Source organism: Pteropus alecto, unplaced genomic scaffold (assembly GCF_000325575.1).
Source record: "Pteropus alecto unplaced genomic scaffold, ASM32557v1 scaffold75, whole genome shotgun sequence".
In the NCBI taxonomy this organism is placed as follows: Eukaryota; Metazoa; Chordata; class Mammalia; order Chiroptera; family Pteropodidae; genus Pteropus; species Pteropus alecto.
In genome coordinates this window covers 13715151-13739568 of record NW_006440638.1, presented here as the reverse complement: position 1 = coordinate 13739568, position 24418 = coordinate 13715151, and the positions used below count along the sequence as shown (strand labels likewise).

Sequence of the window (24418 nt, the reverse complement as noted above, 5' to 3'; positions counted from 1 at the left end):
CTTCTATTTCAGTCAGGCCTTCTAAGAGAGAAACTATCAAACTAGTAAACAGCAAAGAGGGGTGAAACTGAAGCCCAAGAATCCTCACTGTTCCCAGATTAGTTAGGCATTTTAAACTTATTAAAATTACTTTGGTAAGTACTTTTTCAAACTGAAATAAGTGATCTCAAAGCTTTTATACCTGGGATGCTTGCCCATGTTAGACCTAAAATCAGCATTAGATTTTGTATTTTTATCTGATGGGCAGGTAGCTCTGTGCTTAGATATACCTGGAGGGCCATGCTGGTTACTGTGGGACCAAGGGGCTCTCACAGCTCACCGTGAGGAGAGGGCCGACTCCTGCTCAGCACCTGGGGACCTTCCCAGAATGGGCTGCGTGTAGTGGTTGGGAAGGCCGCCTCCTGGCACTGGAAAACTTGTAAGCCTCGGGGAAGAGCAGAAAGGAACTCCCTCTCTGTCAGAAGCACCTATGGCTGGGTACTACTGAACATGAACGTCAAGAGGAAGATACTGGGCCTTCACTGTGAGATTTTAGGCAATTATGTGGGGATGAGGACATATTTCTTTGGCGCCACAGAAACAAACTGGGGAAAACAAATTTGACATTTGTCCTTAATTAGAAATGTGTATGGAAAGGGTCAAGCCTCACGTCACACATTTGGTATATTTGTTGGGCCTAGGTCTCCTGAGGATTTCCTTTTCTTCCACAAAGAAACCCACCTCAAACAGGAGTCCAGACCTCAGGAGCCAATGGGCACTCGGGGTGGAGAGAAAGCTTTCCTAAAGAATGAGTTAGGACCAACAGGACAGATGGAGAGGAAATGGAGCCAAACAGTGAGGACACTGTCCCCCTGACCTCCATTCCACTTACACACATTACTTTATAGACAAACAAAGACTGGGTTGAAAACTGGACAAGAGATTGCCAGCAACCCCAAAGCTCTACAGATTCCCACTACTCATCCTTCAACTGGAAGTGCAGTCTTGTCAACTGCTAACAGGCACCACCTTCCACAGCTCCCGCCTCCAGCCATCCCAACACTCTGCTGGCTTACATCATGCATTTTCATGATTCCAACTCAAAGTGTGTTTCTAATCATTGCTTGTGGAAATTTACCCAGAGGATGACTAAGTGCATAGTACAACCTGCCGTGATCCAATGGGGAAAGAAAATGACCAAGTGGAACTGTTTCTCCCATCAGATAGCCGAGCCCAGGGCCAGCCACAGCTGGGTACATGCAGCAACTAATGGAAACTCAGGCGGGGGGGGCCAAGGCTGAGCCTCCAGAACCTCGCTGAAGCATTTCAGGGAGAGGGGTGTCCGAGCACCTGGAAGGGCCCAGTTAATCCAAACAAGAAAACTGTCTCAGGCGAAAAAAAAAATCTTCTTTCCCTGTCCTTCCCTCTTTCTCTCAAAATACCTCCTTTTTCATTAAATCAGATCTTTTTTACTTCCAACATTGTATTTGAAAGTTTCAAAAAGAGAAAGATTGAAAGAAATGCACTATGAACACTCACACTCACCACTTAGATATTACAATAAATGTTTTGCTATATACATGCTTCATCACATATCTATCCACGTGTACATTGTTCTAAGAACTCCCATTCCGAGATCATGACCCTGCTATAAAAGGGCATCTACTTGGCTGCTTCTTGCTACAATGCAGTTGAGTTGTCATGACAAAGACGCTATGGCCCATGAAGCTGAAAATATTTACAACGTGGCCCTTTAAGAGAAAGTGCGCTTACCCTTGATCCAAAATAAGCCGCCCACAAGGCATTATTTTAAAGACATTTTTACTTACACACAAAGGATCATGATTACATAAAATAAGGTATAATGCAAGTAAAGCACTTCTTACTCTGAAATTCTCTACTCATGTAAACTAGGTCCTCGAAATCCCAGGTACTTACAGCTCCTTAAGATTCTTCATCTTCACAAAGGCATCAAACTGAACAGATCTGATAGCATTCTCTCCAAGGTTCCTGCAAAAGAATACTCTACTTATGCAAAGCACTCCAGGCATCCTCAAGTCAGCCCCTGTGTGAGCCAAGAGGTGCAACCATACCAGGGGAAAACCTCTGGGCTAAGCCCAACGTGTACTCAGCACTGTTAAGCTGTTGTAGTGGACATACCAGCCTGGGCCAGCATAAAGTGCCCTGTTGAAAGTGGAAAGGAAACCAGAGGCCTGTGGAGGAGCTGGTAAAATGGCGAGGCAGGGCGAGAGGAGGGAGGAGGGGATTTGTCCGAACACCAAGAGTGTTAACTGCGTGCTCGCCGACTGGCCATATGTTCTGTAACTGTTCCTGGCATAGGCAAAATAAAGGCCAAAGTTGAAGCCGACTTATGATGAGAAGGAAGCAGCTGGCATTTCCAAATCGCCTGTTTCTCGGTTTACAAAGATGCGATTAGATTGCTAGCAGACTTCTCAGGCAGCCGCATTTGGCAGGCCTGGGGTCAGGGAAAGTCTGGCATGATACTCACAGGTGCTCCAAGCCGTCCAGCCCCAAGAATGCTCTCTTTGCCACAGACTTGATCTTGTTTCCAAACAGTGTCCTGCATTTTCCAAACACCCAAAAAACAGGGGGAGGGAGGTAGAGATGGGGTAGACGGGGAGAGATGAGGGAGGGGTGGGCAAAAGAGAACACACAATTAGGACAGTGCTATCTGATAAGTCTGTCCAGTGAGAGGCAGGTGGAAATCTGACCTGCGCTGAGCTTACGGGTCTGAAGTATGCAGGCCTTCCCCTTTCTGAAATGAAATACTTTTATCTTTATTAGAATTTAACAGTGATGACAGGATGGAATTGCATGCACCGTCTTGCCTTAAAAGGCCTCTTACGATGTTAAGTGGAAATCACCTTGTTCAACCCATGCTGCCTCTCTCCAAGGACCACCCAAGGCTGGGGGGTGCGGCGGGGGGGCGCGGTGAAGTTTAGCCATGGCCTCATAGAAGCGGGGACTGATCACCGTGTCAGTGAGAAGAGGCAGAGTTAGGGAAGGTAATGAAAACTCTAAAACCAAAAACTACCACCCCCTTTTGAAAACTGCATTCTGGGGATAAAGGTTCCTAAAGGAGGCAAGAAAATGGGTCCACTGAGATGGCGCCCTAGCTCTTTGCATCTGAAGTCTCCCCAAAGCAAGCTGCAACTCTGCCTGTAAGAAGGCCCCTCAAGGCCTGGAGGGCCACTGTGCTTTGGCCTGTTTAGCAGGAGCTAAGATTGCCACTGATGTCAATGGGCCTGGGCTCATTAAATCCCATGTAGACATGTTCCTGAAAGTCAACCTCGTAGGTTATCTATTGCCTGTGCCCCTCGGCCGTACCCATGAGAAGGGACTCCTGTTTCCAGGCAATTCCAACTATGGCCTTAGCAACGACTATTGAGTTTTCTTAGGAACCAAAATCTGCCCCCTGCAATACACAAGGAAGAAATGAATGCTTCTTCCACTGGGCTATGTAATCCAAAGGAAAGTCTGTTTCCGGACTTCTGGACAATGGAGGGGGAGGAACACAACACCTAGAGTATGCCGGACATTGAGAATGAAGAGAATCAAGGTTTCAGTTTTTCCATCCTCATCAGATGCTCTGATGGGAGCCCACCAAGGTGTTCCCTCCAACTCCTGTTAGCATAGAAAACTGTCTGCCTGTGAACACCTGAAGGTAATGCTGATGGTCAGCTGTGTGGGCTTCTCAACTTTGATGCCCATCGGGATTATCCTCTAGGGTTTGGTAAAAATGTGGACTGCGGGAAGTCAACTCCTGGGAAATCTCAGACTTGTCAGATCTGGGATAGGAACTTCTAGGCAACAGGTACAGGTGGTCAGGACAGAAATCCTTTGGCAAAAGCCAATCTGGTTCAGCCTGTCATAGCGGGGGTTGAGGGAATAGATTCCTTATCCAAGATCCCACCGAGAATCAGAAGAAAAATCTGAACAAAAAGCCAGCTCTACATTCAGACCTGCATCAAGAATGGGACTCATAAGAAAAAACAGCAAGCACCAGACCCTCCCTAAAAGGAGAAAAGAAAGGAAGTGTGAGCCTTGAAGAAATCCAAAGATGTCAGAGCAGCCCATACAGATCCCAGTTTCAACCTAATTGCAAGGGGCCCCTGGGGCCACCTGGGGAAATTCCCGTCTTCAGGAAGACAGGATCAAATGCGCCAGGAGGAGGTACTTTCTCAACCTGCTCCTTCGTGCACCACAGGCCCCCACTTCTGGGGCATCCCCAACAGTGGGGCTTCCCGATGCCCCCCATTGCCTGAGGAACAGACTCTTGGGTCCTCCATTCATGCAGCCCCATCAGTAATTATGAGTCCAGCCTTCAGACAAAGCCAGCTCTGTTTCCTGCCTCTGGAGGCTAAAGGGCCACAAAGGCCAAAGACCCCTTTGCCTTTTCTTTCTCTCCAAGGCAGTCTGCATGGATGTGAAAACAATCTCATCCTGAAAGAGTCCACAACCTCTCTCAATTTGAAGCTTTTATTTTAAAACAAATAAACCACACAGACACCATGCTAACTTAGGCTCCCCAACCACAGAACTAGCTGAGCAAATAACAGCACATGGGGCACTAAACCCAAGTGCTTCCAGAGTGCTGCCAACTTCTCACTTACTCAGATCCCCCAGGCCGAAGCACTGTGTGCTCCAGGTCTCAGTAAAACGTACTGAACTGTGTAGTGAAATCTCCCATAAACTAGATCCAGGAAAAAACTGTGCTTCACTTCGGCCTTTAAATATTAGTCACACTGACCTCTTTTACAATGTGGGCAGGCTGTTATTTCTAATGGTGACAACAGCGATAAAACAAACTCTCAAATTCTCAATTATGCAGGGGCGAATCATCTTGTTGGTAGATTAAAACAGGTCCTTACGTTCTCCCAGCAGACATCTGGGGGCTGGGAGCTGGCGCTCAAGCTAGCAGACTGTGACGGTTCTAATAAAAGGCTGCTCTGTGGAGAAAGGAGAGCTGGACTGCGAGCCTGGAGGATGCTCATTCTTTCTCACATGGTAGTGGGCAATTGAGACTTGGCTGCACCCGATCCAAAGCTCCTCGTGAAGGGCCGGTTGGCCCGAGCTGCCTGCACCAACTCAAAGCGGACACTGACTCTGGAGAGTCACCTATCAAATCCTCTCACACGTCTCCCAGCCAGCCCAGCCAAAGTCTCCCAAAGGTCTCTGGGCTCTTGCTAAAGCAATCCTGCAGGTCCTGGGGGGCGGGGTGCGAAGGTGGTGCTGGCACTGACTGGGAGTAGCCCTTCCCCACCTCTCAACAACGAATACCACTGAGAAGACAGGAGGGGCAACTACTCCCCCGCTGGAGGACAGCGCCTACCTAGGCCCACTCCGCCCCACGGAAATCGAGGGGCTTAGTCCCAAAACCAAGTTCTGCATATTGCCCCCAACACTCCCTGTCACACACACCACTCTGTGTAATTCAACCCCCTTTCCCAAGGAATGCCATGGAGAGAGCTGGAACCATGGGGTAGGAGCTTGCATCGTCCACTGTACACAAGTGACTCAACGCTCCTCTCTGCCCCTAGTTTATGCTGCATACGCCCTTCCCTCTTCGTGCCTTGTGACGCTGTGCAGGCCCCCAGCAGGTGTTCCATAAACATTCGGAAAGGGGGGCCACGGGATAGATCAGTGTAATAATCAAAGGCCAACTACGGAGAAAAGAACCTGCGAGAATCTAGGAGCATTTTCGTCTTGCCAGGAAACTTCAGTTTGAACAACTATCCAAAATGGCTGTGCTCAGCAGCTGCAAAACGTAAGGCAGGGCCACATCCACCCAATCTTCAGAGACAGAAGCCTTTTATAGCTCTGCTGCTCACTTGCTCTTTTCTTGGAAAACATTTTAATTTAGGTCTGGCCTCTTGCATGGCAGAAAGGACCCTAAGTCCTGGCATAACTGAGTGAAGGCCAGAGAGGGTTTCGTTTCTGCCTTCCCATTCTGAGGTAAACCCCTGACACCACCCAAGTGCTTCAAAGGCAGGCCTGCAGTAGGTCACAGGGACTCAGAGCGCTGACTGCAGCCCCAGAGGCTGAATAAGTACATGAGACACAACAGCTCTAGAGGGGCAGCCCTTCTCTGTGCTAACATGCTCCCCACTGCTAATGGATCCCAACAGACTTGCCAACAGGGCACTCAGATGGTGTCATGGCCAAGTCTCCCAGCCATGGCGATGCCAGAGAGCGTCCAGGCTATGCTCTGAGGAGACTGAGTGGGCAGAAGGTCAAAGCAGCACTGGTTCCTTCCTTCTTCCCTTCCCTGACCCTTCTTTTCCCTCCTTTTCTCCCTCCTTTCCCTTCCCTTCCTTCTTTCCTTTCACAATGTTTACTCAACATCTTCCATATGCCACGCATAGTGGCTTTTAACCACTATGGACTATGCACCAGGATCACAGGAAAGCATTTACTCTCCTTCTCCCCTTTTAACATGGAAGATTTCATACACCATCACAGGCAGACGAAGAGTGTCATGAACCTCACATACAGCTGCAACCACCATCCAATCATGTCAGTCTTATTTCATCTCTGCCTCTATCCACTTCCCATTCCCCAACCTGGCCAGACGATTGGGAATCCAAATCATAGGCATCACCTTTTTTTCTTAATCCAAGAGGAAGAAAATTCTTCCTTTTTTTTGCAACATACTCATGATATCATCCCATTTAAATAACTGCATATATTTAATCATACAAAGGAATGAACTGTTATTGTACCAACTTCCCCTAACTATGTGCATTTCTCCATTTTTTTTTTTTTTTTTTTGGAAACAGATACAAAGCCTCCAGCCCCAAGATTCTGATCAGTGGGACTGGGTGGGAGGGCTAGAGACCCTGCATTTTAACAAGTTCTCTGGAGTCTCAGTCCCAGGTCAGTATGGAACTCACTGCTTCTGGGGCACCCACGTCAAACAGCACAGCACAACTGAGGAACACTTGGGCTCATGCTAACTTCTTGGGACTTTAATAGAACTGTGGAACCTAATCCAGGAGGCTGAAGTGGAAAAAACACAAGGGAACCGACAGCAGGCAATTAGGAAGGTGACATCAGGCTGCGAACACAGCGTGGTTTATGTAAAAGTCCTGGCACCCCCGAGGGCCAGCCTACCTCACATGGGGAAGAAGAGCCTCCTTGAAGCCATGACACCCAAGAATGGCTCCAAGTTCCACTGAAGGGACATGCCCCGCAAAGATGCAATGGCACCATCCACTGTCCCCACCCTCACCCATCTATTAGTTATGGCTGAGGCATCACACAGGGAGGAGTGTGCTGAATGGCTGCCCAGGTGCCCTCTGCCCCAGGAGCCAAACTCCCATCTCTTCAGGTGAGTGCGTTCCTTCTGCCTCACCCCACTGTGCTATCCTGGGTAAAGGGGCCAGGAGGTGAGGGAGGAGAGAGTATTTTTTTTTTTAGGGAAGAAAAAGAAAGACTGACAGGCATTTCTGACATGCTGTCAGAATACAGAACGCTCAAGAAGAGACACAATCCTCAGAGAGCCCAAATAGCTTCTTCTTACTCAGAACTCTCTGAGTATAAAAGGTGTGAAAAACCCCACTTTTCAAAACAAATCAGAAACATTAAAAGACTCTCCCTACCACAGGCTTTCCTAAGGCCTCATACTACACTGCTGCTTTCAAAATATTTACTTTACATTCTACATGGCTTGTTGTCAGGGACAGGCTTGGGGAAATGGAGTGGTGACTGTCTTCTGTGTCTTGTCCTCCTTCAAACCCTCCTTCTCAGAGGCTAGTAAACAGTAATAATTGTTCCAATCCCCACTCTTGTATGTTCCTTTGGTAGCATCTGCAGAAAGTGCTGGTGGGATGCAGAGAGAGAGGATGGGACAAGGGACATGCAACCCAGGCTTTAGGACCAGATAGGCAGATGCTGCCCCTGCACCTATCAGCTTGTGTGGTCTTGGGCAAAACTCCTTCAGCTCTGTTTCCTCAACTACAAAAAAGCTGCATAATAGAGCCTGCCCTCATGAGACTGTTAGATATATACACGCACCTCACAATATAACTGGAAAGTGCTAGGAGCTTAAAAAAATAAAACAAAAACATCAGAAACCTTGAATAAAAAATAGCTACTATATTATCTTTGGTAAATGACTGTTTCTGTTTAACATTATGATCAACAACAAAAATACTGACCAAAGACTCAAAACCTTCAAGAGTTACTCAGCTTTAGAGAGCTCACACAATTTCTAGAAATTGAGTAACACTCCGCTGTACAAAGAATTATAAAAAAACTGGCTGTTTTCAAGTCAGTCATGAATTAAGTGGGAGAGAAGATCCAGCAGGCCTCCAGACACCAGGTCTTTCTTTGGCCCCAAAAAACTAATGCCCAGGGCGGTGATGAGACTACTGGAAAGAGAGAAGTCGGGAAGTCTCCCTCTCTCTTATTCAGAGTTTTCTTCCCAAACAAAAGAAGATAAATGCGAGCCAGCTCTCCTCTGGCTTGGCCCAGAACAAAGGAGGTATGGGGGGGGAGCCAAGAAATGCCTTCACATGCATAAGTCCCTCAGAACTTCAAACAAGACATACTCACAGCTTGCTGAGGCTGTCAAGCCCAGTGAAGGCACCACTGGTGTCCTCTATTGTGCCCGAAATCTCGTTATGGTCCAGATCCCTGGGGAGAAGACAGAGCTCACCATCCAGTCTGAGTTCTCAACTCTTTCTTCAACATAAGTTGAGAGAACAGAATGACACCCAATCTGTCCCCTCTAGGTGTATTCTAGCTGCCCAGCTGTGCTGTACCATCAAGGGAAGTGCACGCTGAGCCATGGGAAGCCCAAATTAGCACACCTTGCAGTGTGGCCTGGCTTTCTCAGCCTACCCACAAAGCTGACCCACCTTTTGAGCAAGCAGCTTCCCAGTCAGCTATGGCTGAGCCCTGGGAGAAAGACGGGGGTGCAGACAGGCCACAGGAAAGCCTGGTTTGTATTCCACCCCTAAAAAAGCAGACATCTGGCCACTAGCACTGAAAATCAGCCAGATAGATTCTGTAAGGTTCCCATCTGCTCTCATACCAACCAGAGCCCCTTTTCTGGACTTGACCAAGAAATTGCAAAGGGAACCTGGAGGAAAAGGATGGTGATGAAAGAAGCTCCAGCATGGGGCCCTCCCAGAGGCCACCTCCATGCTGGCAAGTGGGTTTGAAACCTGGAGCCTACATTTTTCGCAGGGCCTACACAGGCCCTGACTCCAAGCCAGGGACGACATCTGGGTGCCGAGTCAGACTTGTGACCCATTTGCCAGGATAGGAGGATAAGGCCAACATTTTCAGCCCAGTCTCCTCCAACAATGCAAATCACAAGGCCAATGACTCAGCTTCCTCCCTCAGCTTCTAAGGGCAGGTCACAGCGCCAGGCGAGAAGTCCCACCTGGCGCTAGGCCCCCATTCTGCTACACAGTCAGCCCTCTCCAACTTTCCACAAGGTTCTTGGTTCCTACACCTTCCTCTTCCAAGCCCTTGCAGATATGGGCCAGGAACAGAAAGGGATGCTTCGCTTGACTCCCATGAGAGCCTCTGGAAGGAATCAAAGTTGCCAACGGGGAGGGAGTTCTAACCGCAAAGTGAAATGCTTGCTCTGACCTTTATTTTATAGCAGGAAGCTCAAAGAGCTGAGATTCTGCTGCTGGAAGGGACTTCTTTTAATGGGTTCCTCCCTATTATCTTTATACTGAAAAACTGGGGACCCAGAGCTGTGGCTTTGTGTGCCTGCTGCCTTGCTCCCAGCCTGGCTGCCAAAACTTTTCTTTCTGGCCCGCTCAGTCTGAACGCTCCCTGCCTTGTTATTCAGGCCTTGCAAGGGCTCGAAGGCTGACCTCAGCTTGAAGAGCCTGGCATCCGGGCTCTTTCGCACTCTTCAAGGGCTCAGGATTAAAGCCTACCCTGCCCTCTCCACCAGGTGCAAGTGCAAAGGCCTCCTTCCCTCTTCCAATGGGACAGGCCCTCTCTCTGTAGTGGGGCATGCCTGGGAAGGAGGGCTCAGAACTCCTACCACTGTTAAAACTATACACTCCTCTTTGGGAGCTTTATGCCAATAACTGCCTGCAATTTCTCTGAAGCCAACAACTGAAAAATTTTAAGACCCCCCGAAGAAAGCACCCTGCAGCAACTTCGTGCAACTCCACCCATAACAGGAACTTAGAGGGAAATGACATTATCGCCTACATTTTGTTAAATGACCCCTAGTGAGGCGCAAGGGAAAACACAGGATTCCCTGATTACCTCTCTTGGAAATGGGGCTTCCTGGACACAGGGTATGCTGGAGAAGTGCAAACGTTACCCCGAGAGACGAGCCTCAGCATTCCCTTGGTTCACACAGAAAATATCCTGGACTTAAAAATGGAAGTCGCAGAGGGAGGAAGACTCGAGACTGGAAAGACTGACCCCAGGGCCACTGTCCTGGAGGCTGCTCCAGCGCTTGGCCCAGGGAGGCTTTTCCCAGGAACAGGACCCCAGGATCCCGAACGTGACTGCGAGAATTAGCACACATAACAGGTCAGCTCTGGATCCAGTTCTGACTCACAGCCAATGAGAAGGGAAGTCAATGAAGCAGTTGGTTTGCTCTGACCTGCCCTCCCAGCTGGGGGCCCCTTCAATCTGTCAACCCCACACCGGAAGACATACAAGACGCGCAGGTTTTTGAGTCCCTTGAAGGCGCCTTCCGCGATGTGGCTGATGGAATTATGGCTGAGGCGCAGAATGCTCAAGCTACTCAGGTCGGCCAGGCTCTCCTCATCCAGCCGGGTGAGATTGTTGAAGGACAGAATCCTGAGGAAGGGGAGAGGGAAGCAAATGTCACCATAAGGTCACAGGGTTGCCCTCCTCTCTCCTCTCCTGAACATCAAGCCACATGCAGCCAGGTCTCAGTGGGAAGGGAATACCGCCACGAAAATCCCGAGGCCAAAAGTGGTTGGGCGGCTAGAAATCCGTCAGGGTCTACCACCCATATAGTCTGACTCCTGGAATGTTTGTGGAGGTCCTGGAGACCAGGATGTGTGTTAAACTGTGAGGACTACATGGGAGTCTTAAACTTAAGAACCCTCAAGGGTCCAACCCTTTTATGTTGGTGCTCATGGCCATTCCTGATCCAGGCTATGAAGGATTTCTCACGGCAGTGGCCTGAGACTGGACAGGACCCCAGCGGGTTCTCACAGTGAGCAGGAAAGCCCAGTTAGACTCCTGACATTGGCCAGCAGAGGGCACCACTAGCCACAACCTGGAACAAGGCTTCGTAGAACTTTGTGCCTAACCTTTCTGTGGGACGGACCAGTTGCTCCCACCTAGACTTCCTTGTCCCCGCCACCAGAGACAGCCTCTAAGTATGATCCCCCTACTGCAAGCAGGACAGGAAACATGTCCCCAAATCACACACCTTCCCTGAGTGTGAGAATCAAACCTTCCTTGCTCTCAGCACACCTCCTGCCCCCCAACACGGCCCTGGGTTGGTTACTTGGCATGTTAGTCATCTATCATTGAAAAATGGGACATCTGGTCTGGGGCAGGAATATGGAAAATAAATTTGGAGAAGATTAATGAGTTTTTAAAGGCAGCAGGGAATAACATTCTTTCCCTCCTGGAGAAATAAGTCATAGTGCCTGTCAGTTGCAAAGACCTGGCAGGAGATCAAAATTACATCCTCACCTGCAATTAAAGAATTTAGCTTAAAGGAGGGGTGAGGAACACACTGGAAAGCAGTCCTAAATCTGGCTCCGAGGTTACCTGGGTGTCAGGCAAACTGCTAGGCTGATGAGGGCACACGTCTGTGACCTTCTCTGCCCCTTCTAAAGGGCACAGAAGACAGTCTCGCACTGCCCACCCGCCAGAGGGGCCCAGAAACCATGCCCTTCACCACCGCCATATCAACACCAGTGACTCAGAGGACTGCCCTTCACCTTACCCGTTAGTCAGGTCTGGGGGACTTAGAAGACCCCTCTTGCTTTCCCGTGGCTCCCAGGCCTGGACAACAGAAAACTGTCCTGGGGGTTCCCTAGTGTGGTCATGGCCTAAGCAAAGAGCCTATTGGAAGCCATCCACTACCACAGCAACTGCACTGTTGTGAAGGGTCCGGAAGCTAAATCCAAAGAAGGTTAACACATGTACACACACAGAATCCAAGGAAAGTGAGCAAAAAGATAGAGGCAGGACTATTGATTTCTGCTTTAAGGAATGATGGATTCGCTGAAATATAAACTCCAGGTCTGAGTGGGGTGTATAAAAGGAAGGGATTCAGAAAGGGGAGAACACAGAAGCACAGATAAAAACACCAGTTATAAGACTCAACATTAAGTTTCAACGTCCCACTAAGTTTGTCTGGTGAGGTCAAGAGAGAGACAAGAAAGACAGAGGCTAGGCACTCAGCAATCATTTGTTTCAGTGGGTGAATCTTTTCCTACAGTCAAGCCTAGAAAAAAAGAAAATCTACCCAAACCCTCTTTAAAAAAAAAAAACACTCGATAAACTAGAATTGAGAAACCCTGAACATATTAAACTGAGATAAACACAGTGAGAGCCCACTTTTTTTCCTCCAAAAGCATGACCCTCATAAGCATGGGACAGAAACAAAGGCACATGAGTATGCCCATTGAGTCCCAGGCAATACCACTTTCAATACCACTTTCAATACCACCCTGACACGGCAAATAGCCCAAGCCAGCCCCTCCCAGAGAGAGTCTGTCCCTACCAGTTTCAGGAACCTTGGGCACCATCTTAGGAGTTCCCAGTCCCGGCCTGGGAGCCCTGTGTCTGGGAGTCTCCCAAAGGAAAGATGGCGTTGTCCATCCTCAAGTGAAGTGTAAGCACAGTCACATCAGCACAGGAGCCTCCCTACTAGGCCAGGGCACGGCTACCTGGGGAAGGGGAGGAGCGAGTGCCGGGGCAACCTGTCTAAGGAAAGGAAGGCAGAAACTACAAGGATGTGTAAATTCTTCCACCCATCAGTGTGTCGCCTCTTGCTCTCAGCGTCACTGTCCTTTCTGTGTTTGAGCCCAAATAACCCTTTATTAAAGAAGCCCATGTTACTTGTCATAGCCATTAACATACAATAGCTCTCAAAACAGCTGCAAGGAGAGCACTTCTGTAGCTCGCCCTTTAACAGAGCACTCTACCTCTGTTAAGAAGGCCTTGGGGCAAAGGCTCCTTATAGTGTCCTGGGGCTACCACTGCAGGGGACACAGAGGGGGGATCAGGCAGGAGTCAAGCTCAAATCACTGAGGTCTGCTGAATCCTAGGATCCTGCTCTGGGCCTGGTGGCTGGGCTCTGTCTTCCCTCAAACAGGCCACTGCCTGCTTCTGAGCACCCTCTCCACTTGAGCCCTCCTAAGTCCACGATGCTTCGAGACGTGCCAGACCTAGAGCTTCCTGGGCTCTGGAGGGGTCACATACAGGGAGTGTCTCTAACTGGCACATGGTAAAGCCGGGGACACTTACAACTCATGCAGCTTCTGGCAGAAGCTCCAGCCGTCACGGTTAATGCGGGAGATGGAGTTGTTGCTGAGGTGAAGCTGATGCAGGGCCGTGAGGCCATAGAGCGAGCCACTGTTCACTTCCACCAGGCTGTTGGACTCCAGGTGCCTGCAATGACAGCGGCATGCAGGGTGAAGATGGGATGTCGCCTGTGGTACTCATTCATCCACTGCACAGACAGCAAGTGAGCAGCCACTTTGGACTGGACACTGGTTAGCACCAAAGACCTAACAATAGCTCATGAAATGTGTGTGTGTGAGCACACGTGCACACGTGTATGTGTGCATAGGGGACGGGAGAAGATATGCAAACCAAAACAGATGGTGGTGAGTGTCCAGGCCAACTTAGAGATTTCAGAGGCCAAGAGGAAGCTTCCTAGAAGTGACCTTTTAGGCTGAGCACAGGTGAACCAGGCACACAAATGGACAGAAGAGATCCTAGCACAGGGCAGAGCCCATGAAAGGAAGAGAAAGAGGGAATAGGAGGCAGATCTCATTCTCATCCCCATTTTGCAGATGAGGAAACTGAGGCTGAGAGAAGAAGCTAGGTAACTTGTCTAAGATCCCACAGATTAGCAAGTAATGAGGGGCTAGAATTCAAAGTCAGGTTTGGCCAACCAAGTCTGGGCTCTGGGCCACTGTACCAAATGACACGGCTTTAGCTCTGGGGTCAGATTTTTTTTTTTCCCCACCAAGAAGAGATTGGGGTTTTAAAACCCAGTTTTGCCACTCGGAGCCCGAACATCTAGAAAATGAAGATATTCAAGACTATCAACTTCGTAGGGCTGTTATAAGGAAATACAAAAATGCATATCAGCGTTTCAGCACAGTGTTGAGAACTTTAGCTTCCACCAAGTTTATTAAGTAAACTTCTCGACACTGTGCAACTGGCCAGGGATGGCTCCGCCCCATGTAACTGACCTCCTCAGTAAAAGTTACTCATTTGAATGCTGCCCCACATTTGGTATTACAAAGGTTGTGGGTAACCATGTTTCACTGTTATCATCTCACTCTCTGCCTCCACTCAAAAAGCAAGCATGAAATTTGTAAATAACCTCTAAGACAGCTCATCACTCCCAATTTGTATGAATGTGTTCAACATAAAAACCATATGGTACGTGCTAACTCCATTCTCTTTCTGAGAGTTCTCTTTTAATCTCAGCCGACCCATCACACGACCACCTAGATTTCACAGTCCAAAATTAAAGTTTAAGGATGTCAAGTAAAAGTGTCCTTGAATATGTAAAAACAGAGTTACAGCCAATGACAGGTGGACAACAAAGAGAAAAAAGCAAAACTGCAGTGCTAACGCCCTCACTTCACAAAGTGTGTGTATGCGTGTGTACACATGCGTGGATGCTGAGACAAAGCACAGTAAGTTGATAAAACAGGACCTAGAATTTTCGTTTTTTTGTTTCCGTTGCAAAGGTACTAATATAAGACATAAACATAATGACATAACTTGTAGAGACTGAAAGGGAGTGGGGAGGGTGTCATGAACAAGTTAAATCATTGACCATAAAGCAAGAAATCTCGACTTGACAAATCAAGAGAGTGGTCTTAGTGTATTAATTTGAAAGTAACCACCAGCAAAACTACAAACAGGAAAACACAAAAAGAGAAACGAGAAGTGACTGCATCTTGGGAGTGGAACCAGCGGAAAGGAGGGAATGGCGGGTGGGAAGGGTGGGCAATGACTGCTTTTCTTTATAATCTGATTTTATTCATCTATGAGTATATGTTACTTTGATTAACAATAAACAAATTTAAATGTTTAAAAAGAAAAGATCAGTAACTGCCTTTCCTGCCCTCTTCTGTATTTTTTCGTTGTTTTACTCTGGCAGGCAGGCAAGTTCTGCGACTGTCTACATCTGGCTGGGAGAGAGCTCTCCCTTGATAGAAGTGGAACATCTGCACCGAGTGGCTTGATTAGCTCACCAAACATAAATAAATCTCCCAGGAAGAACTATACATTTTTGGCCCACCTGCACATCAAGAAAGTCTGTCAACCCCAAAACAGGAGAGAGGGAACTTCCTGTAGTGTGTGGGAGAGGAGAGAGGATGTGGGAAGGGAGCCTGCTCCGCAGTCCACGAAGGAGGCGGGAGTCGGGGAGAGGAAATGAGGAGGGGAGGGCGGCCCCAGCAAAATGGCTCCCTCTGCCATCTTCACTAACCAACTTACTTGCCTGAATCCACTACCTCACACCCCTGCCAAGAGATTTTCCTAACCTGAGAGGAAAACACTTTTTCATCTGGCAAAGTCCCCAAACAATGAGTTAGGACCAGCTGAAGTCCCAAAGGGCAGCGGGAGCTGGCTTCAGCTGAAGTCTTAAATGATTCTTCAAGGGAGGGGGCTGAATAAACACACGTATGTATGACGCAAACAGACCATACGCAAGTCCCCAGCACCCAAGCAAAGCCAGGGCCCCGCCCCAAACCCAGCCCCACACTTACAGCACATGCATCTTGGACAGGCCCCAGAAGGCCCCATCCGTCAGCTTGCTGATGTTGTTTCGCTGAAGCTTCAGCACCTCCAAACTGTCAAGCCCCTGGAATGTCAGACCTTCAATCAGCCGAATCCGATTCCGATTGAGGTCCCTAAAGAGATGAAGATGGTGTGTTCAGAGCATCCCTTATAGCCCACTTACAACCATTCCTACACAGTCACTGCTGGGTTTCCCAGGCAACAGAAAAAATCCCAGTGAAGAGTCCTAGTGAAGCCTGACCATGCAGCAGGAGGCCACCGAGTGTCTCATGGCAGCTTCTGCCCACCATGCAGGCACTGACGTTGACAGGGCCACTGCTAATGAATGAAAGAGGAGGCACAGAGCTCCCCAGAAGCCGGTTCCGCTGTGCTCCCAAATGAGTGAGCACTTCCATTTCCTCCCAGAATGTCCATGACTCTGCAATGAGGAGGTGCGTATGACTCAGGATGTGAACGTCTTAGGTGAGCTGTCTCTTAGCTCAGCAACAGAAATGCACATCAATGCCTCAACCTAGGAAAAATCTAACCACTGGGTATCAAATGGCAATGATACTTTCACTTGAGGGCCTTAATAGGATCTCTACTTACAGAGAGAAATTACTGCCTATGGGGGGAAGAGGGGATCTAGACACACCACGAAGCACACACATTTGGCTTCCAGCCCCAATGTGATAAAACCTCAGTTAACCAAAAGATTTCAGGAATCTGGGTGGGCTGGATCCATTACTAACACTTGGGGAAGGGGCAGGGAACAGAGGGCTAATCAGAAAGTCCTTGGTTTTCCCCCAAATACCTCTGCAGTGCCTCATGACCCTGGCTCCACACAAAACCTCCTGAACATCAAGAGACCAGGGAAGAGAGTAGAGCCCGGGTGTGTGTGTGAAGCGCAGGCAGAGGAACGCTGGGCACACCCCATTTTGCTGCCACACTTGACCCTGAATGATTGTTTTGTTCTATTTAAACCAAATCTCCATTATCGGCTTATTTTCCTGAGATACACTCTTCTGCTACAAAGAGGATACAGAAAAAAACAAAAATGTAGAGAACAAACAATCCATCAGGTTCTGGTAAATAGAGGTTTTCTTGAATCCAAACCCTGTGCCATTCTGAAGGGCATTTGGCCTGGGTCATCAAAAAACTGAATAAATCCTTAAAAGACTAAGGAGATGAAGACAATGGCCCATTTTTGCTTATATCTACCTCTGGCTACACTGACTTCCTCTCGAACTGCTCGAGAAGTGCTGGACACCTTAACATCCATGACATAGATTTTATGGGTTCCTTAAAAAAAAAAAACACAGAAACCTCTAAGATCATAAGGAACCCGATCCACACAGCCTGAGCCTTAGCTAGGCTCAGCTAACCAGCAGGATTCCTCATTTCATTCTGTAAAGTGCCAACAAGGACAAGCATATATATCCTCAGTGGATCTTTTCCCAGCAACCTGAGGCAGCTCGCAGGCACCAGACCCAGCTTCTAATTTGCTTTTATTAGGTGTTGCCATACGGTCATTAATGATAGTTTATGCAGAGTATGAGCAAGGAGGAGTGAGGAAGGAGTTGCATTTGATATGGGGTCCTTGGGGAAATTTGGCCTCTATAAAGTTTACCTAACCTTAATTAAAGTTCAGGTTTCCATACTCACAGTTGTGTCAACCTAGGTAGCTTGAATGCTTTCACAGGAAGCTGGGTGATCCTGTTTTTGCTCAGGCGAAGCACTAGCAGTGACCGTGACAGACCATCAAATGCTCCTGACTCCAAGGTGCTGATCCGGTTGCTTGCCAGGTTGCTGGAATGATTCGGGAGAGAGAATATAGTGGTCAGTAGGAGGCCTTCCTCATTCTGTTATAGACATCTGACCCAGTCAAGTTGGGAAAATGAGCTAAAACACACCCAGAGACACAGATTTCCAATGAGACATTTGTCCTCCCAAGGCTGCAAATCCCATCTTCACTTCTGGATGGGGGAGCAAGGGAAATACAGGTGTCAGGCCTGGATAGAAGCCCTGTTTCAGAGCACACTGTGCTTATGGCCGGAAGGCAACCCCAGGAGGGTGGGAGTGGAAGTCAATTACCTCTACCCCAGCCAGTCCCACATCCCAGTCACCTCCAGAGCCACCTGTGCAGGATTCATTCCGCAACACCCATTGCCCAAGGATGAGAAAAGCCCTAACAGGCAGAAAGTCAACTGCGAGGCAAGGTCAGGGTGGATTTCATAATTTGGGGAAACATCCTTTAATTCTGAAGTCGGTCTCATTATGCAACTTATGTGATAAATGTGCATAAACCAATTCATGTAATAATATTAAATGTCTCAAAGAAACACTAGTTAAAGAGACTTGCATAGAGTCCTTTTAGAAAACAAGCTATTTCAATGAGATCTCCACTTACTTGATTATGTGTGAAAGGAGCATCTCCCCTCAAAATGCATTACACTATACAGCTAAGATCTGTGCATTCTGTTGTGCATTAACAATATCAAGTAATAAAAAAAGAGAAAAGACAGAAGAGGAAGGAACAGTATAGTATTCCCATGAGAAGTTACCCCTAATATCTCCTCTACCTTCCTCGAATAAATATATTTTTTGTCGTGTAAACAAAGAGGAAAAAGAATAAAGAGAATTTTCTTAAACAGAGAAAGGAAAGGAATAAGACATTTTCCATCTCGCCATCAGGCAGCGGCCCAGGAGAGAGCACATGAGGATTCTTTGCAATTGGGGCTGGACTGTTTGTTCTTAACACTCAGATTAAAGCAGAACAGTCTGTGTGATGAAGATATACCCGACAGTATCTGCCAAATAAAAAGTCCCTCCTGCTCTCATGCAGAGAGAAAAGGTCACTGCAATTCAGGTTAGCAGTTGGTGGTTTCTTTGTTGCAAGCAAAGAAGTTCCCAGTAGCAGCTAGAAACCTTTGGAAAGCCCTCATGAGGGGCTCAGCACTGCCGCGCTGGCCTACCAAAAGCAAAGACCTTCCGTTTCTAATTCTGGTGACTTGATGCAGCCAAAGAAAGAAACCACTCCTCTCCTCGGGGGTCTTGGAAAATCTGCATGCCAGGGCTTGGCCTCCCTGAACAGTTAGGTCACAAGGACCCCTACACCAGCCTTGCAAATGATCTCTAAAACTAGTTGGGAACAGTTATAGTGCAGGGATTGAAAACTCACGTGTCATTTGAACATGTCTCTTTAAACTAGGTTTTTAGTTTTTTCCCCAAAGCAACATTTTCTTACCTACAGGCGATGGGTTAAATAGGTTTTACCTTTCTTCTCCTGTCTACCATCCATTGGGTGTAAGATAGGGCATTAAGATAGGTAAAAGCAGAAGAGACTAACAAGGAAATTTAGAAGGTGCTGAGAACCCACAGAATAAAGTAACTGCCCCCTCAAATAAACCAAATGACGTGATTCAATAGTTCATGATGCTAGAAAGATAAGCACTGACAGGTTAAGCCTTTGAGAAGAGGTCTTTCCCCACGGTCATTCCTCTAACTACCCCTAATCTCTCCTCTCCTTTCCTGGGAGGCAGCCCCGTAAATGAGAAAGAAAGCAGGCTTTGTAGCCAGAATAGACCTGTGTTTGAGGGCTAGGATCTCCTCTCAAGTGGCAGACCTGTTAAGCTAATACTTAATCTCTCCCTGCCTCAGCTTCCTCATCGTCTATAAAGTCGGAATGCTGCTGCAGGATTTGGAAATGCTCTATAAACAGGCACAAAGAAGAAGTGGCCCTGGGTCCCCCGCCCTCAGCCCTGCTGAGGTCAGCCCAAGGAGCTCTGTGCCCATCCCCATGGCCTCAGCCAGGCCACAGCCGAGAAGAGAAGGCAACGTCCATCCTGTGACCAGACCTGGGTGCCGAGGGCAGAGCGGAGGCACTTACAGCTCCTTTATGGGCAGTCCGTGCGGAAAGCAGGCAGTCCGGATCTCCGTGATATTGTTCCAACTCAGATCCAGCACTTCCAAGGACAGATAAGCCTTCAGCTGACTGCCCTCCACACCACGAATCTTATTGTGTTGCCTAAAACACACAAAGGGAGGTGACTCAAGCATGTCTTTGAAAGCAACTATTATTTTCCCCACCACATGTTTTAGACATATTTTTTTTCCTAGCAGTTCTGCTCTTTCAGAACATTACAAATGCAGAGACACTCTTAAGACCGTGATCTCCCATTCTTCTTTTCATCAAATTATTATCTAGTGGATGGATGCTAGATAGAATTCTGAATTCTCTGTCTGTGACAAGTCTGTCCAAGTTCTAAGCCTAGGCTGCTCTCTCCAAGGTCAAGAACACAGGGGAGATATTTTAGACCGTGCAGAGAGCAGCATGGCATGAGCAGAACTCAGAACTCACCAATGCACTAGATACGCCCTGTGCAACCAGCCAGCTCCTAATGCAGTTCTTATCTCGAATCTTCAGGACCTAGTCCAACCCCACCATTTACAAGACTGCAGGCACCAGAGCCCATAGTTCGGTTTAATCCATCCTCACATGTCACTGTAGTCCTCACATTCTACTGACACCTTCCATGTACCAGGAATGGAGATAAGCAAAAGGCATTAAAAAAGACGACGACGACAAAACCCTGACAAGGGAAACGAGGAATTCAGTGCTGCGTCTAACTCAAACCAAATCCCCTGAACCTCCTGACTCTAGCCCCTGATAACTTTGTTCCTCAGTTTCCTCATGTGGAAGATGGGGCCACAACCCCTTATTTTAGGAATACGGGTGATTCAACCTGAAACCACACTAAAGTGTGTGGCAGATGTTAGCCTAAGTGTTCAGTGTTTACCACCATGATTTATTTATTTAATCCTCTTTCTGACAAAGCCAAAGTCTAACCAACTAACCAATATTTATTAATCAGGAGAAAGACAACAAACGCTAACCGAGGCTGGAGGGAACGGCCTCTGTGTGGGTTTGGCTCTGCCTGGCACATTCTAACCACCGCAGCCCTAATCCCAACGTTCGGATTCGTAAGTATCTCTTGAGTGACAGCACTGGGCCTCTGGGTTCCAGGCACTCACTCGGCCAATTTCTGACTAAACAGTGTCAGGGTCTCCGGCCAATCAAAGCATTCTTGAACACAACACAAGTAAGCCAGGCGACGCTTACCAAGTGGCATCTCTTTTAAACAAACACTTGACCAAATCAGTTCCAACGAGCATAAACAAGGCCCTCTTTCCCAGCAGCTCTGGGGCTTCTCATTGACTCCTTTGTTTTTTTCACAACTCTCCCAGGCCCTGAACCCAAAAATCCATTTACAAGGGCACAACTCCACACACAGTGAAATCTCCATAGAAAGAAAGACCACTTTTTCCCTTCATGTCCCCTCCTGCCCCCCAAAGCTATTTCCTTTGAGTTCTTTATTAAGTTCTTAAGAAAGATAGTCTCTTCAGTTTTCTGATTCCAAAAGAAAAAGAAAGGGAAAAAAAGAAATAAAAGAAAACCTTTATTATGTAAAGTATGGGAAAAAAAGAGTAAGAAATAAAGGCAACAGAGTTGAGTCTTATCCAGGAACTCTGAATGCAGTGCCAGGGAGCCAGGAAAAGGGGGTCTGAAAAAAGAGAAGGGACACCATCGGCCTAAAGTTGCACAAAGAAGAAAACTACACAGTAGAAGGGCTCACGGGACAGCTGCTGCGACCCCGCAACACTTCTCCCACTGCCTCTCTCTCCTCTGTCTGTCTTTTATCTTACACCTTTCTTCTTCTTTCTTGTCAGTCTACTTATTCATTGAATCAAACATGTTCTGGGCCCCTGCTCTGCGCCAGGCCCATCCTGGAGGAAGGGCACTGTGCTGAAAACAGGTCTCTTTCACATGCTGGAACGAGTTCCCCACTTAGCAGAAGAGGCAGCCATGGAGATGAGAAACAAGGGAGCGTGAGAATGAAAGTACAAAGGCAGGATGGATGAAACATGCTGGAAGTGAGGGGGAGCAGTGTTGAATTCTGCCAGGAAGAGGTTGCTGGGCCCAGCTCCAGAGGGCAGGATGCTGATGCTGGTGAGTAGGGCAGAGGCAGGATCAGATCATGGAGCTGGGAGGGTAGGCAGGACCACATCGGGCAATGTCTCATAGGCCAAGCTAAGGAGAAGGGAATCACCTTACAGAAGTCCATGAAGAGGTGGTGGCAACACAGAGACAGACACAAGAGAGTAAGAGGGGGGCCCACAGAATCTGGAGATAACAGTGGGAGGTGCTTCACATGGTGATCCTATATATTCTAGTTTGGAAATAATAAGATAACCAAGTTAGCAGGCTACAAGGCTACACTGCCCATCTTTGTTCACGTATAGTCTATCACCAACCCAAGAGCCAAAGAGATACTGTTAAGGCATACCACAGAGTGGGAGAAAACATGTGCGAATCATGTCTCTCTTAAGGATTTAATATATAGAATATATAAAGGACCCCTACAACTCAACATCAAAAAACAAACTATCCCATTAAAAAACGAGCAAAGGACTTGAATAGATGCTTTTCCAAAAAAGATATACAAATGGTCAATAAGCACATGAAAAGATGCTCAACATCATTGATCATTAGGAAAATGCAATGAGATACCCCCTCACACCCATGGGATGGCTACTATCAAAAAAAGAGAAATAACAAGTGTGGGTGAGGATGTAGAGAAACTGAAATCCTGGTGTAGCCGCTGAAGAAAATGGTATGGTGGATTCTCAAAAAAATCAAACAGAATTGCCATATGATCCATCAATTCTACTTACGTGTATATATCCAAAAAAACTGAAAGCAGATCTGAGATATTTGCATACACAGGAATGAGTTGTTTAATGAGTATGGAGTTTTAGTTTTGCAAGATGGCAAGAGCTATGGAGACTATACAAGTGTACTTAAAACTACTGAACCATACACTTAAAAATGATTAAGATGGTAACTTTTATATTATGTGTATTTTACCACAATTTAAAAACAAAAAACAAAAAACAAGTCAGTTCACAGAACTCCTTTGCCTAAAACTCAAACAATGTCTCACTTAGGACCAAGTTCTTACAATATTATCCAAGGCCCACATGATCTGCCACATATCCATCTTGTTGCTTCATTTCCTACTCCTCCACCTCACATGCTCTGCCCACCCTAGCCCTCAGACACAGCAGGCAGACTCCTGCCTCAGGACCCTTGCACTTGCCTTTCCCACTGCTTGGAGTGCTCTTTCCCCAGAGTCCCACAGGTCTCATGCCCTTACTTTTTTAAACATCTTTATTCAAATGTCACCTCTTGAGGACTGCTCGCTCGCGTTCTCCTTTATTCAAATGTCACCTCTTGAGGACTGCTCGCTTGCGTTGCAGCTCTCTCTCTCTCTCTCTCGCTCTCGCTCTCGCTCTCGCTCTCCACTCCTCTGCCTGCTTTATTTTTCTCAATGGCTGTAATTATCGTCTAAGATAACTAGGATTTTCCTTGTTTCTAGTATAACATAGTCTCTCCCACCAGGTTGTGGCTCCATGAGGGCAGAGATGTTTGTCTGCTTTGTCCACTGCTGTGTCACCAACCACTGGAACAGTGTGAGGCACATAATAGGTGCTCAGTAAATATTTGTTGAATGAATCACAAACAATGAACATGGGTGAACTCAGAAAGGCTGAGTCTGGACACAGATTTGAGACTCACCAGCACTGAAGCATAAGAAAATCATGCAAGCAGATGAATTCAATCAGGGAACAAAAGAAAAGAATTTGCCAATTGCCCTGTGGTAGCACCGCCCACACACATACAACCTAGCATACAGTGGCTCCAGAGGTCGTTGGGGCTCAAACACAGCTGTTCCCAGTCTCCAAGGATGCACACGCCAATCCCTCCCTTACAGTTGGTCTCTCTGCTCAAGGCTCTAGCCTTGAGCCCTGATCAAACACTTCCTGAACTCCTTAGGCTTAGTAAAGCTGAGCACATAGTTCTGTGAGAACATGACATGAGCAATACTCTCCTAAGTTCAAACCCCAGTTACACTACTTACAGCTGTGAACCTCAGAGGAGCCCCATCTATTAAGTAGAATGGAAAGTTTCTATGTCCCACAGGTTAATGTGACCCGACAGTTGCTCAATAAGTTCTTGTTTATTTATTAGTCATAATTGTATCCTCAGAGCCAGGCTCAGGATCTAGTTTGTACGAGATGCTCTAGAAAAAAGAATGAAAAAAATTAATGAATGACTGGTCCCTGTCTATTCCTCTGCCATGTTTCAATGTCAACAAGCAGGCCTGACTCTTCTTTCAGAAACAAAGGACTGACTCAGAGCTCTCACTCTTAGCTTCATGAATGAAACAAGCCTGCTCTAGCTACAGAATATCAAACCCAGCCACGGGGAACCATGCTTCAAAGCAAATCCCAGACCAAATCTTCTATAGGACTCAGGGTGGCTAGAGATCTGATGGATCCCCAACCAAGTGGATTATGTTCCCCTTCTCACTCCTGCAGCAAGTGAGACTCAGATCCATGGCCCCCGCCC

At 47.4% G+C, this 24418-nt stretch overlaps 1 protein-coding gene across 1 annotated transcript in view; it reads right to left on the bottom strand.

The window, feature by feature from the left end:
* LRIG1 (leucine rich repeats and immunoglobulin like domains 1) overlaps nt 1-24418 on the bottom strand; it is a 109216-nt gene that overhangs the window by 15251 nt on the left and 69547 nt on the right. Inside the window, exons 4-11 of the mRNA XM_006917487.3 lie at nt 19835-19972; nt 17611-17754; nt 15936-16079; nt 13447-13590; nt 10645-10788; nt 8557-8637; nt 2489-2560; nt 1918-1989 (exon numbers count right to left, since the gene is read on the bottom strand). Of these exons, the coding sequence (XP_006917549.1) occupies nt 1918-1989; nt 2489-2560; nt 8557-8637; nt 10645-10788; nt 13447-13590; nt 15936-16079; nt 17611-17754; nt 19835-19972 (939 nt within the window). The remainder of the gene's footprint in view (nt 1-1917; nt 1990-2488; nt 2561-8556; nt 8638-10644; nt 10789-13446; nt 13591-15935; nt 16080-17610; nt 17755-19834; nt 19973-24418) is intronic.